At 36.8% G+C, this 15,530-nt stretch overlaps 2 protein-coding genes across 7 annotated transcripts in view; one reads left to right on the top strand and one right to left on the bottom strand.

The window, feature by feature from the left end:
- The window catches only part of TRAPPC13 (trafficking protein particle complex subunit 13), a 35,261-nt gene extending 30,281 nt beyond the window's left edge, over positions 1–4,980 (top strand). For 2 of the 3 annotated variants that reach the window (XM_082623523.1, XM_082623525.1), the window contains exons 11-13: positions 967–1,067; positions 3,263–3,413; positions 3,539–4,980. In XM_082623523.1, coding sequence (XP_082479649.1) covers positions 967–1,067; positions 3,263–3,413; positions 3,539–3,646 — 360 coding nt within the window. In that variant the 3' untranslated portion in view covers positions 3,647–4,980. The remainder of the gene's footprint in view (positions 1–966; positions 1,068–3,262; positions 3,414–3,538) is intronic. The other variant, XM_082623524.1, reaches the window with a different exon arrangement.
- The window catches only part of SGTB (small glutamine rich tetratricopeptide repeat co-chaperone beta), a 49,991-nt gene continuing 39,298 nt past the window's right edge, over positions 4,838–15,530 (bottom strand). The window contains exons 7-12 of one of the 4 annotated variants that reach the window (XM_082623526.1): positions 11,581–11,707; positions 11,404–11,466; positions 10,682–10,719; positions 9,644–9,727; positions 9,356–9,474; positions 4,838–8,335 (exon numbers count right to left, since the gene is read on the bottom strand). In XM_082623526.1, coding sequence (XP_082479652.1) covers positions 8,286–8,335; positions 9,356–9,474; positions 9,644–9,727; positions 10,682–10,719; positions 11,404–11,466; positions 11,581–11,707 — 481 coding nt within the window. In that variant the 3' untranslated portion in view covers positions 4,838–8,285. The remainder of the gene's footprint in view (positions 8,336–9,355; positions 9,475–9,643; positions 9,728–10,681; positions 10,720–11,403; positions 11,467–11,580; positions 11,708–15,530) is intronic. The other 3 variants (XM_082623527.1, XM_082623528.1, XM_082623529.1) reach the window with 3 other exon arrangements.

Below are 15,530 nucleotides of genomic sequence, written 5' to 3'. Positions count from 1 at the left end.
AGCACTATAAAAGACATTGATATTACTGGAGAATAAAAGACTAATAATTTCACTGATATCTAGGTAGAAAATTGATATTGATATGAATGGGAAATTTTCAAATGTTAATTTATGCATTATACATTTTTACTTTACCAAACAAATTAAAATAACTGCCTATCAATTGTTTTCCTCCTGTGGTAATTTGTCCTCACCATTATCTGACTTCCACTATATTAAAGTTTTCTTTTCTTGCAATGTCTTGGAACTCTTGGACTTATACTACATTTATCTACTCAGTTCATACCTTTTTTAAAGATATTTAAAATGTGGGTCATCTGAAACTCAGGTGAGTCCCACTCAAATTATCTTGTAAATATAGGCTGAATATTTTACCTAATTTTTACTCCAAGAGTATGGATAGCTACCACCCTTCTTTTTCTTGTGCTAGTGAGAATATACTACAGAGTCCTCTGTTTATACTGAATATCACCTACTGCGATATATTCTAAAATTTACTTTTCTTTTACTATTTGAGGTAAAAATTGAAAAAAAAGAGAGAGAGAGAGAGATTATCACTGGGCCTATTGTTAAATATAGCCATTAGCTATCGTCCTGCCATGGCATGTTGATTTTGTTGTCTGTCCCTGCCCGTGTGTCTTGTGAACAGACATGATTTTCTTCTTGGATCATTTCAGTGACCTTCCTTTTCCTGTTTTACCTATGAAGAGTTATGTACGTATAAGCTACAGTATCTTTGGGAAGTATCCCTTTAAGATCAGACCCCCTGAAATTCCTTTACTATTTACCTGTGAGATTCATTTTAACCCTACTAAACATGGAGTAATTATAACAAAAACAGTCGGGGTCTGTAGTGCTATTCTGTAGGCAGTAGCAGCAAAAGAAGTGAGAATGACTGTGGTACCCTCACTAAAATGGAAAGGTTTTATAATAGATGTATGTTAACTGTATTGCTTTTTCTCTTAGGCTCCAGGTTATGGAGATGTTAGGTTGTCTTTGGAGGCAATCCCAGATACTGTAAACCTAGAAGAACCTTTTCATATTACTTGTAAAATAACAAACTGCAGGTAATGCCAATATTTGTGGATGGATGTCCTTTCTTCCTCACCTACTTAAGAATTTTAAAATCTTTTAAATATGCTACCTCCTTGTAAGTTTCCTCTTGCCGTATAGTCTTCTCTGATGTTGACATTGAATACTGTAAAGTTCTTCATCTGGTAGCTGTATATTACCTATGTTAGAGGTCCTACTGTATTAAGCATTTTTTGTATTTTGTTTCCATACCTATGAGGTAGGTATTAATTACTCACATTCTTTGCAAGAGAAAGCCAATTCAGAGGATGTGGCTTATTCACCCTCAGAGAGCTAGAAAAGATGGGATCAGAATCTGAAACCAGGTGTATTTGACTTCAAAGTCCATGTTCTTTTCCTTATTTACACACTTCAGATTACTAAAACATGAACTAGCAGTTTCTTATGGAATAATATGTTATAGATTTACTGTAATAAGATAGATTTTTCTGAGCCATACTTATACCTGACCTGTATCTTAGGTATTAAGAAAGTTAGAAGTGGTTATGAATTTAATATAGGGGATAACCATAGATTGGAAAACAGAGCTTTGATAATAGAGTATAATCTAGCTATTGCGAAGCAAAGAGCACAGGGCTTTGAAGCCAGAAAAACCTAGGATTAAATCCCAGTCCTATCACTTTCCTACTACTTATATTACTACTTGGTATGTATTATTAATTGGGGCATTTTGATAATATTGCAGTGATGAATCCCTATCCTCTTAGTCCAAATGTATAATCCTTTTTAATTCCAAATCCCTTACAACTTTATATTAGGGAGATAAGTATTCATCCTTCAGAATTACAAAAATACCTACTCCCCCTGTGAAGCTTCCTAGACCCTCCCATGCACAATCATCCCTTTCTCTGTCATAGCAAATTGTAATATAGTTTTTTAGTAGTATTAATATATTGCTATAATCATTAGTCTCTTCCTCACTGAATTGTGAATAATTCAAGAAAAGGGATCATGTCTTACCCAGCATTATAAATGCAGTGCCTGCCACATCATAGGAGCTCAGTAGGCAACACACACAGGATAAAGAACCTGTGCATATAGGGTGTGCTTTTGGATTTGGGGTTTGTTTTGCATTTTTGAGTTATAGCAAATCAGTTATTGACCAAATAACAAAGTGCTGTAATAAATAAAGAAGTTTATTTGGGTATTCACTTTACCTTTTGGCGATTCAAGTAAGTTTTCTAAAAAGCACTTGTTTCTTAGATCTTCAGTTTCCTCATCTATAAAAATAGGATTTCCACTCCCCCCAACACACAAAGACACATACACACAACATACACTTACCGGAGTTTTGTGAAACGTAATGAGAAAATTCATGCATTGCACCTAAACTGGTCTGTGGCACACAGTGAACATTTCAAATTTGGTGGGGGCGGGAGATGGAGACATATACTAAATGTCATTAAATCAACATGTCTAAAAATCAAGTTTGAGTTTAAAATTAAATAAGTATTTAAAATGTGGAGCCAACTCCAAGGAGAAAAAAATAGCTTTAAAGAGTTGAAAACAAGTCATGAATGGTGGTAGAGTAGCAGACCGTTTTCATTATGAGCCTTTTGGTTTTGGTTTTGGTTTTAAAAACAATGTGCATATTTTCATTAAAAGGTTTTTTTTTTTAGCTTAAGTTTAAGTTGAACTGATGGTATCAATTATAAGCAGAGGTAGTCTTTTCGTGTTAATTGAACATCTGAGTAGTTTTACTTACAAATCTTGCCATTTTCTATGTTATCTGCATGGTAAAGGAACATAGATTAAATAGAAAAAGCACTGGACCAGACTCAGTTTATCTTTTTCTTTCCTGTAGAGTGCCCTACAGAAATAGGAAGGATGCATAGAAACAAGATTAGACACAGATGTCTGGAAGTCTTCCAGAGAAATGGCAAAACTGTTAACAGATCAGCACCAGGGAGCCAGTGTTCAATAACAGAACCAGAAAGCCTACATCCAGACAGGCAGATTAGTCTCAGTGTCACTGTAAATCCCAGAAGACACCACCTCCTTTCATTTTCCGGATTCTACCTTAAGTGAAATAAAAATGATAGCTTTTCATTTGTTCCTGGTTTTCTGCTGGACACCCAGAAAAGAAATTCACCCACAATAGTGGAAGAAATATTGCAGTACCTCTTTGTGAAAGGAACAAGATTTATTCCTGTTTTTCTGATTCCTCCAGCAGTGAAAGGACTATGGACCTCGTTTTGGAAATGTGCAATACCAGTTCTATCCACTGGTGTGGCATTTCAGGAAGACAGCTTGGAAAGCTCCATCCAAGTTCCTCTCTCTGCCTTGCCCTCACTCTACTGTCTTCAGTACAGGGACTGCAAGTATGCTCTCTTTTCAATAATTTCGGTATTTGGGGGCTATTAATCCATAGTCGTTTATTATATCCATTCTTTCTCTGGTCACTACCAATGAATGAAAACTTAGGTCTACATTTTTCTCTCAATAGAGTGTCTCCGGCCTAAGACTAACAGACACGTTCTTAAAGAGAACATATGAATATGATGACATCGCACAAGTCTGCGTGGTATCTTCGGCCATTAAAGTGGAGAGCTGAAGAAAATTTCCAATGTTATGCTTGTCATTGAGTTTCCCAGAACTTTCTGTATTTTTGTCACTTTTGTAAAATGATCAACAGTAAAAATAAGTATATATTATTTAAATTTCTTTCCTGTAAAACAGTTAACATATTAAATATTTGATTTGAAAAGAACCATCTACTGATTTTATCTTGTGAGTTACAGTCTAGATGAACATTTGTATATTTTCCACACATATGCTATTTTGTTTCATTTTAAATGACCATTGGACTTTGTTCTCCAAAAGCTCTATACTTGAGGGCATTTGTCCCTAGCAGGTATCTTGAATAATGGTCAGCAAACTTTTCATGTAAAGGGCCAGATACTACATATTTTAGACCTCGCAGTCCATGTGGTTTCTATTGAAAATGCTCAACTCTGCTGTTGTAGTGCAAAAGCAGCCAGTAGGCAAAAATTGCACAGCAGCGTTTACAAAAACAGACAGCTGGCCAGATTTGGCCTGCAGGCCGCAGTTTGCTGACCTCAATCTAGAAAATACAGTTGTTTCTTAAACCTTTAGAATTCTTATCATACTTTACTTAGAAGTATTTCCGTTAACCCCCGTTTTTTCCCTCAGTCAATAAAAAAAGTTTAAAGTAACCGGGGTGGTCCTCATGTAATCTTGTATTTGCTAACACAATATGAGTTTTTCTAGTTGTTTTCAAAATTATCGTATTGGTATCTGTGTTTGTGTGTACATACAAACACACAACGTCTAAGTTTCAGTTACTAACAGCAGATCAGAATTGGTTTTATTTCTTAAATTGTTGATTACTCTGTTAACTAATAAGTCTGATAATTTTCTAATTCTAAGCCAAAAAAGTCCTGGTTTTTTTTCCCATTGAAAAATAAGCCACTTATTTTCATAAGGCATACTTAAAGGATTTCCAGCTTCTGATATTTGCTTTTGAACTCTACATCATGTATTAATATTACAAAACTTTCTATCTCTGCATGTAATCACACTAATTTACTTATGCCATATACAAAACAATGAGAAAGTTAAGACTATAAACAACTTTACAACATGAGTGTAATAGAAGTTTCAATATTTTGAAAACAAAAGCTAATACTGTTAAATAAAAACTTATTTTGCTAAGTTGAAATTCAAGGATGTATATATAATTGCTTACATGTAAAGAGTGCATAAAGACAAATACAAAAGTTGGTTTTTCTTAAATGCATAATTATTTATTGCCATGACAAACTGTTTGGTCCAAAATGAAAGCTATATTCAGAATGAGATTTGCCCTTAAATTGGAGAGGTAATCAATGAAATGTCTGTGCAAAATAAAGTGCAAGCAGTATAAAATTGAAGTCTGTGTTTCCTCCAAAATGAGTACAATTGATTAAATGATGAAATAAGACTTTATAGCCACTGCACTGGGTACTGCAGTAACTTTTCAAGCATCTTCTCATGACTGAACCTTCTGTTTCATTCTGTTTCAAATTTTAAAAGTAACATACAATGGTCACTTGGAATCTGCTATATAATTTGACTTTTAATTACAAAGACTCCTTTTATAAGCAATACCTAGACACATAATGTTCCTTCTTTAAGTAAAGGTTAGAAAATGTCATCTTAGAAAGGATCTGTTTAAACCATGTTATAAAAATTAGCTAAACAATTTGGTACATTAAGTGGAAATGTCATTTGCGTAAAAAGGACATTGTAAATTTTACATGGCATCATAACAGCTACAGCTACTATAATGAAAAGTGGTTAATGGAAGTCAGTTATTCCTAAGTAGAATGTATATAAAGATTTACTTTAATGCTCTCTTGTTTCAGACAAGCAAAATAACTTTTGGAGCATTGTTTATCATTTTAAGAGTAGCTAACACGATACAGCTACACAAAACCTTCTTGCAATAGCGTGCAATGCAGTAATTCCAAAGTGATGAAAGTACTTAAAAAGCAAAAATGGCTTGAATAGAATGGAAATCCAGGTAAGTGGACAGATTATCTAGGTTTAATTTGTTATGGATGGTATATTAGAAAAGAAACAAACTAGAAGGATGAAATGGAAGAAATACACCAATTCGCATTACTTCATGTAAAAAGAATGGCTACCTTAACTACAGATATTAGTAAATCAAAACATTTGTTTTAAACTGTTTTTTCTTATAATGTCCTCAATTTTGGTATCAAAGTAATGGTGAAATAAAATGAGTTGGGAAGTGTTTCCTCTTCTGTTTTCTGGAGGAGATTGTGTAGAATTGGTATTAAGTGTTTGGTAGAATTCACCATTGAAACTGGGCCTGTATCTTTCTTTTCTGGAGGATATCTTTATTTCTTCAGTGAGCTTTGGTAGCTTGCATCTTACAAGGAATTTGTCTGTTTCGTCTAAGTTGTTAAATACATGGATGTAAAATTGGTCATAGTATTTTCTAATAATCTTTTTAATGTCTACAGGGTCAGCAGTGATATCCCCTCTTTCACTTCTGATACTGTTGATTCATATTTTCTCTATTTTCCTAGTCAGTTAGAGGCTTACCAGTTTTACTTATTTGAAAGCATTTTTAATATGCTCAAGATAGTTATGCTAGGAACCTTTTCTTACTCAACACTGGATAAGAGTGTTTTTTGGGGTTTTTTTGGCCGTGCCGCACAGCTTGTGGGATCTTAATACCCTGACCAGGGATTTGAACCTGGGCCCTCAGCAGTGAAAGCACCAAGCCTTAACCACTGGACCTCCAGGGAATTCCCAAGAGTGACTAACTTTTAATTAAGGATCAACTTTGCTTTCTTTTTTCACAGTCATCACTTTCCTATGATTAGTTAGTACTTTATTTATTCTGTGTAACATTTGAACACCAGGATCTGAATTTAACTTCATGAAAAATTAAGTTGATTTAGATGCAATATAGGAGACTTAATTCAGAAGGCTTAGCTTAGATTTAAGTCCTGCTCTGCTCTGACCAGAACTGTAGGTTCATGTAGCTCTCCCCTGTAGCCTGAACCCAGGCAGTTAGGTGTCTGCTGGCCTAAAAGAGAAATTTCTAACCTAGTGTTGCATTAAATTAAGAGTCCTTTGGACCTACATCAGAACCACTTGGTGTGCTATTTGAAATGGTGATTCCCAGACCTCATTACAGGACCTACTAAATAAAAATTGAAAAGTGTGCCCCTGAATCTGCATTTTTAACAAATCCCCAGCTGACTCTTACAGTGAAATTATAGAACCACTGTTCTAATCTCACAAAGGGAAAAAAGGGAAAGTTGGCTTTTAAACTTCAAAATACCAAGTAATTAGCCTTTTGAGGAAAACAGTTATAGTAAAGCCCTGATCATCATCGGTATTACTGATTTAATTTTATATTACTTTCTATTTCAGTTTTCTCTCACTTGTGAAATTTATGTGTCTGCCAACCTTACCAATTTCATAATAACAAACCAAAGAAATTCCAGTTGGAATTAGAACAGTCTCATCCATCACTATAGTTAAAGCCATTCCACTAATACTTAGTGCCACATCTCTCCACTAATATGTATTCTAATTTCAATAAAATATTTCAAGACCCCTGTTACGTTTAAGCTACATCAAATTAAGCATAAAAGCGACATGCCAAGCCAAATTATAGCAGAGAATTAACATGAACGAGCAGTGATAGTGATAGATGCTTTTTATAACCCATCAAATAATTACTGAGTTTAAAAAAATCAGTGTTTATAGGCACATAATTAAATGCCACCTAGGAAATCCTTAAGGGCCAAGCCATTGGTTTATTTAAATGTAGATATATTTGAGAGTTTCCAGGGTAAGGTCACCACTGGGGAAATTGTGCTAATTAAACTGAATAGTTACACAACTGACCTAACCAGTATCATTAAGGGTTTCTAAATGTATTTTATTATGTACTTAGCATAAGTGGCCATGCTAATGTTATCAATACCAAACTGTAGGCAAGATTAGTTAAGAACTACGCAAAAAACCTGAGCACCCTACATTCACTTTCTATACATTCACAGCATCTATTTTTTGCTTTTCTAAACAACACTGAATACTGCTTTCCACCAACTCTTTAAGTTTTCATCACCCAACAGAACAAGCAGCATTAAAGATAGTACTGGTCCATATCATATCATCTATTCATTACTGATTGCACTATCAAAGCTAAACCCAGTAACGAATTTCTTCTCTCTAGAGATGCTGCTCAGTGGCAAGTGTATTTCCCCTAAATCAGCGTGAGAAACCTTTCCTCTTAGTCATCTCCGCTTTCAAAAAGTTTGCCTACAGGAATTTGGTGCTAGAGAATTCACCAGTAAACAGCCTTACTGTTCAATAAATATACTCTGCTATTAAATCTAGTATACAAATATGATGAAAGTTTGAAAATGGAACGCTGTCCAGTTAAGTGCTGTACTGGCACTTAACAAGGCTACTGATGATCACTCATTTACAAAGGAATCATGTTATGTTCAAGTCTGTTTGTGATAAACCTATTGTCTAGACAGATTTATTTTTTAGGTTTGTTTTTGTTTTGGCCACTATCTACAGCAAACACTTCAGAGCCATCGCCATTTGCATTCTGGGCTAGGGCCCCTGGTCAAGTCAGGAATGTTCTTCTGTACTGCTGCTGAATGACCTGCTCCGGATGTGATTTCTAAGTTGCTCTATAAGTTCAGGATTCTGCTGCTGTATCTGCTGAGCAAACTGCTGTCCCCTGTAGTAAAGAGGCAAAGTCATATGAATTAGGAAATTTCCAATCACACAATACTAATGCAAAAAGAACTGCAGAAGATGTGGGTACTACCCAAAGGGAACTTCTTCTATTAAAGCAAGTTTTAGATTCATGACTTTAGTATCTGCAAGTTTACCAGTGCCTCCATATAGTATTACTACAGTGCAGTGTTCTTCATGAGAAATGAAATACCCAAGCTAAAAAGTGAGCTCTTGGGGCTTCCCTGGTGGCGCAGTGGTTGAGAGTCCGCCTGCCGATGCAGGAGATACAGGTTCGTGCCCCGGTCCGGGAAGATCCCACATGCCGTGGAGCGGCTGGGCCCGTGAGCCATGGCCGCTGAGCCCGCGCGTCCGGAGCCTGCGCTCCGCAACGGGAGAGGCCACAACAGTGAGAGGCCCGCGTACCGCAAAAAAAAAAAAAAAAAGTGAGTTCCTGAATTGAGTGAAATCCACCCCCCACCCAGTGCTTAACCACAGATAAATAAAGGGCTAAAAAGTATATGCTTTTATTGTATGTGCACAAATATAATGCAGGGTATTTGTTCTTGTAGTCAGGTCTTAGTCTCTCATATAGCAGGTGTCACACCCATTTTGGGATGCTTATGAAGTCACCCAACAGAACTGATTTTTAGAAAGGCAAAGAAATTTAATCCAAGTTCCTGAGTGTGTGCCTCGCAACTGCAAGTGTTAGGTATCACTATAATCATGCCACTTAAAGATCACTCTAAAAATGCCATATTGCAAGTGAGTTTACATAGCTGTGATCACAAACAGAAAATACTTGTTGCTTCATATAATATTTCCAGTGACAGCATCACCCAGACTCAAAAAGCACAGAGTTTAAGCAACTTGGATGAAGGTGGAGGTAATGTGTTCAAGTAATGAGAAGATGAAACGAGTTCCTTTAGCAATGAAGTGCACTGCAGAGTTTGAATACAACAGCTGCCTAAGTTGTCTGAACACTAATATATGCAATATATGATTTTTAAATATACACGCATACCTAAATTCATACCTACTTTAAGTTGATATTTGACATTCATATATATCCTCGAGTAGCTATTCAAGTCTGCTGAAAAAGTTTTTCTTGGATCCAGATCTTCTGGATTCCTGCCCTTCAGTCTGAAAATTTCAATTTATGAACCACTTTTAAATTTAATAACTAATGAGGTAACTGATACTAACACTAAAAGATAAAAATTTAAAAAGAAAGCCTTGGTCCCCTTACCTTAGAGACAAACTGTAAAATACAAAATACTTTTTTACTATTTCTATTTTAAATAACACTTACGCTTGGATGAGGCTAGACAGGTCAGTTAGGCCCCCAACTCCAGCAGCAGGTCCCCCAATAGCATTTGTCATCATTCCTGACATTCTAGAGTAGGCAAGAGATATATCACTCAAATTTGCATATATATGTATATTTTTTGCTGGGATAAATTAGTGTATTTTTAAAAATTGGTTCACTGATTGATATTTTTAGAATGTTAATTTTTTTTTAAAAGGCAGGACTTCCCTGGTGGCACAGTGGTTAAGAATCTGCCTGCCAATGCAGGAGACACTGGTTCAAGCCCTGGTCTGGGAAGATCCCACATGCCGGGGAGAATCTAAGCCCGTGCACCACAACTACTGAGCCTGCACTCTAGAGCCCACAAGCCACAACTACTGAAGCCCGCACACCCTAGAACCCACGCACTGCAACTACTGAGCCCACGTGCCGCAACTACTGAAGCCCGTGCATTCTAAGGCCCGCGGGCCGCAACTACTGAGCCCGTGTGCTGCAACTACTGAAGCCCGTGTGCCTAGAGCCCGTGCTCCGCAACAAGAGAAGCCACCACAATGAGAAGCCTGTGCACCACAGAGAAGAGTAGCCCCTGCTCACCACAACTAGAGAAAGCCCGCGTGCAGCAATGAAGACCCAACGCAGCCAAAACTAAATTAAAAAAAAAAAAAAAAAGGCAACTCTGTGTGGAGTCAGTTTTTGGCATCTTTGCCTACCCTTCACAATAAGAACCCAGAAATCATTATGCATATCAAGTGGAAACCCAATCTCATAAACCTAAATAACCCCTAGTACTGATGGTCTATTATTCTTTTCTGAGTCAAAGCACTTAAAAAGAATTGGCATATATTCTTAACAAGTAGGATACCGGCCAAGGAAAGGCAGGTAGATATACCCACATTGTGTAGGTTAGGCCAATTGGGTGTGGCTTTAAGTTCCAACTGACTGGCATTTGGGCCAGTTTTATAATTTTGGAGCTACTGTGCTCAAATTAGGAGGCTGGCAAGTGGAAGGGAGAAACGTAATATGCTCTTTCTGTATACTTACAGCTGTTGAACTTGAGGATTCTGCATTAAACTTGCTGCCTAGAATTGAAAAATGGCATCTCCTGTTAAAGGCAGTTAATATTTAGGGATCTTTAACAAGGATTTCTTTTTTTTTTTTTAAGCAGAGGAGTGAAAGTTAAACCATGTATATACTAACATTTTGTAGAGTTTTAGTGTGCTATACAAAGTGAGTGGGAATGTAAAAAAGAGGAGGTACTAGGAAAAATTGGTATTAAAAATACATCGCAAGGATAAAGAGATTACAAACACTATAAACTAAGGATATTGACAGCAGTTTACTTCCTACTATCAGATCAATAAAGCCAAAAGAGCTTAGGAAACCACAATAGCCAAAATCCTATTAGAAGTCTGATTACTAGACCTTCCTAGGGTCACTTTCATGTAAGAGGGTGGTTTTTAACCTTTTGTAGATTTGCAGACCCCTTTGCCAATCTGATGAAAAATATGGTTCTCTCCCTAGAAAAATGCACATATCCACACGTACACAAATTTTCATCTACAATTCCAGGGAATCCATGGGCTTCCTGAAGTCCACCCGTGGCTTTTTCACGAAGCAGTACAGGGGCAGGTTAAAACCTCAGCCATAGCTTTATATCACCACTCTCCTACCACCGCCATCACAAAAGCTCTCTTGTTTCTAAAAAGTTTGGAACTATATAGTTCTAATGGAAAATAGAGCCAGTGAAGCAGAAATATACTCACCATACTAATGAAGGCTGGATTATTTATTAAGCTGGCCATGTCAAAACTCAATCCAGTTCCTATCTGTAAAACAATTATATAAGAAATTTACTCTAAACACTACAATTTGATTACAATAAATTGTGAATGACAAAATATTTCACTCATTTGGCATTAGTAACTTATAGGACTAGATACCTCTCTTAACTTCTGTTCTGCTATTTTCAGATTTGACTTATAGGAATCATTTTCAGGATCAAGATCTAATGCCTTCTGATAACTTGTAACTGCTTCTTCAAATTTATTCATGGCAGTGAGGGCCAGCCTGAAAAGAATACAGTGTAAGATATATAATTAAAGAACATCAGGACACCACAATGTAGTCAAACATGTATCTTGTATTCAATTTGAATCCAGACTACACTTAATTTATTCATTGTACAGTTGACCCCTGAACAACAAGGGCTTGAACAGCATGGGTCCACCTATATATGGAGTTTTTTCAATAGTAAATATAGAAGTACTACACGATCTGAGATTGGTTAAATCTGCAGATACAGAGGAACCACAGATGTGGAGGAACTGTGGGTACAAAGGGTTGACTATAAGTTATACACAGATTTTTGAGCGCAGAGGGTCGGCACCCCTAACACCCACATTGTTCAAGGGTCAACCATACTATGGCTCACAAGAGTATCAATTCCTTCTAATTCCAAGATTCTGTAAGTCTGGACTCTCTCCATTCTCCTTGGTGACAACCTCAGCTGTCCTACATGAATCAAGAACTTAATGATTAGAAAGGGAAAAGAATCTGAAAAAAAAAAGATATGTATGTATGTATAACTGAATCACTTTGTTGTACACCTGAAACTAACACAACACTGTAAATCAACTATACTTTAATAAAAATAATTTTTTAAAAAGAACTTAATGATTAGAAATGAACCTTACATACCCTTCCATTTTTAAGCCTAATATGTGAAGTAATTTGCTTTATGAATGATTAAGCTCCATAAAGATGTGAACTGACTAACAATTCTGTGGTCATAATACTCCATGATGCTAAAACCATTTAAAGAACTGTGAACTAGATTCGACCTTCACTATGTCCCACTTTCTTTCTTCCTTCTTAGCAGAGACATTGAGCCACAATAAATATCAATTTACCATGAAAAATAAAAAATAAAAGTAGGCTGTGGGGTATCAGCTAACTACTCCTGAATAAGACATGTTAGTTGTTAAACAACTAACTAAATTGGCAACCTTTACACTTCAATAACACATGGTCCCAAGCACAGGTCAAAGAGTTAGTTACTAAATTTAATGTTTTCCTCCACCTAGTTAGAATTTATTTATTGGAATATTACTTCAGAACTAAACAATAATGGTATATATGGAGAGATAGTATAGAGTGGTTTTTTTCCTAAATTTATTTTTAACAAATTACTCCAATTCTTTCTTGGCCAACTTATCTCACAGACTTCTGATCTAGATAAAATATAATGCCTAATCATAGAAAAAAATCTCAGAACCTAATTAGTTTTCTACCAGTCAACCATGAAAGATACTTCATCAGAGTCCTCACTTAATTAAGTCAATACATATTTACTGGAATCCTACTAGGTACCAGGCACTCTTTTAGATTCCTCAGTGAAAAAGGAAAAGTTCTTGAGTTTAAGAAAGTTTCATTCTACAGGGGAGGATAAGCAATAAACATGCAAATAAAAAAACAGTAATCTTAAAGAGAATGAATAGGGGAGCTGCTCAAAGGCAGCCATATTGAAAGGACCTGAATAATGAGAAGAAAGCAGTCATGTGAAAATTAGAGGAGAGACATTCTAAATAGAAGCAACAATAAGCACCAAGGCCCTGAGAACGTTGCAAGCTTGGTATGCTTAAGGAACAGGACAAAGGTTGAGGAGGGAGCACAGAAAACAAAGTGTGGGAAGAGATGACGTCAGGGCATATTATAGGACCATGGTTTAGAGTCTGGATTTTACTCTGGTTGCAATAGAATGACATGATGTGATTTATGCTTTAGAAAGCTCACTCTGGCTTCTCTGGGGAGAGTGAAGTGAAGGCAGGGAGACCAGTTAAGAAGCTATTGCAGCAGCCTAGGTACGAGATGGTATTTTGGACTACAGTTGTAAGCAAGAGAGCAATCAATACTTGAATTCAAGGAATATGTAGAAACTAGAATTCGTAGGACTTGCTGATAGATTAGATGTGTCAGGTGTAATAAGAATGAAGGATGATTCCTAGACTTCTGACTGGAGCACTGGGTAGGTAGAATGACAGTATATTTACTGAGGTGAGAAAGATTTAAGAAGAGAACAAGGGTTCTGTTTGGGACATGTTAAGTTTAAAATGCCTATTAAACATCTAGGTGGAGATGAAAAATAGCTGAATATATGAGTATGGAGTTCAGACATATAACTTAAGAGATCCATCAACATATACAGTTGATTCTCTTTATCCATAGTAATTATGCTCTAAAAGGTCACTGCAAATACTAAATTAGCAAATACAGAACAATTGGTTCTGGGGAAATAAAAGTTGTGTTCCTGTGAGCCTCTGGTCAACAACATTTTCATCAACCAATCAATACATAACCTTGATTTATGTATGTTTCTGTTTAAAGAAACCTTATTTAATACATATCACTGATTGACAGCCAAGTGCACTAATTCATGCCTGAACAAAACTTATCTAACACATGTATTTTCTTGGTGAGGCACATTGCAGCCTTCTTGCATGCAAAAACAATAGACAACACTTCAGCCTATGTTTGCAGGCCACTGTAAACAGAGAAACCAACAACAAAAAGCACATAAATGCAAAAAATATAGCACTAAATAGACTGTGAAAAGGACACTCATTTTACAGCATGAGAGCTGAAACAAAAAGGTAGAGCATTGCCTTATCTGACCTCAGCTGAGATCCTGCACATCAGAGGACTCAAGTTTTTCACCACTCTGTAGATGACCACAAAATATGCTGAGTACAGATTTGGAGTTACAAAAAAAATTTTAGCAAGTAGGTGAATCATAAATACAGTATTCATTAATACAGAGTATTGACTGTAGATGGAATTTAAAAGCATGGGACAGGATGAAATCAAAGAGAGAATATAAACAGAGAAACAGCAGCAGCAGAGGAAAGAGCCCTGAAGCACACCATTATTTACAGGTGGCAGAGGAGGAAGAACTAGGAAGAGAGACTGGAAAAGAGCATCCAGTGAAATAGAAGGAAAACCACGAAGTGTGGTGTCACAGAAGCCTAGAGAATGAAGTATTTCAAAAAGAGGTTAATCATGGGAATTCCCTGGCAGTCCAGTGATTAGGACTTGGCGCTTTCATTGCCATGGCCCAGGTTCAATCCCTGGTTGGGGAACTAAGATCCCTCAAGCCTCGCTGCCAAAAAAAAAAAAAAAAAAGGTTAATCATGCCAAATACTAAAAGATGGGGAAGGGTGAGGATACAGAACTGAATACTGACCTTGGAAAAATACAGACAACTGGAGACTTTGAATAGAGTTCTCAACAGAGTAATACAGACAAATGTCCTACTGGAGTGAGCAAAAGAGAGAATAAGAGATGGTGGGGCTTCCCTGGTGGCACAGTGGTTGAGAGTCCACCTGCTGATGCAGGGGACGCAGGTTCGTGACCCGGTCCGGGAAGATCCCACGTGCCGCGGAGCGGCTAGGCCCTTGAGCCATGGCCGCTGAGCCCGCGCGTCCGGAGCCTGTGCTCCGCAACGGGAGAGGCCACAACAGTGAGAGGTCCGCATAGCGCAAAAAAAAAAAAAAAAAAGAGATGGTGAAGACGAGATGGCAAGTACAGACAACTATTAGGGTCTTTGCAGAGGAAGAGGAACTAAGGAATGATGTAGCTGTGTAAAAGATGGTTCTAACAGATGATTTTTTATGATCTTTTCACATGCAGTCATTAGCACTGTTAGAGATAGGAAAGCTGGTGTTGTAGAAGATAAAGGAGATGATTACAAGTGTAAGGTCCTGGAGAAGGTACAAAGGAATGAGATCTCAAGCATGAATGAATGCAGTAGTCTTAGATAAGAACCCTTCCATTTTAACAGAAAAAAGGCAATCTGTGTAGATACAAGTGCAAGTAGACTGGTAGATCTGCAAGT

The sequence above is a fragment of the Mesoplodon mirus genome (genome assembly GCF_964341445.2).
Source record: "Mesoplodon mirus genome assembly, chromosome: 5".
Taxonomy (NCBI): domain Eukaryota; kingdom Metazoa; phylum Chordata; class Mammalia; order Artiodactyla; family Ziphiidae; genus Mesoplodon; species Mesoplodon mirus.
Note: the sequence above shows the minus strand (reverse complement) of the source record. Positions and strands in the feature narration are given on the sequence as shown.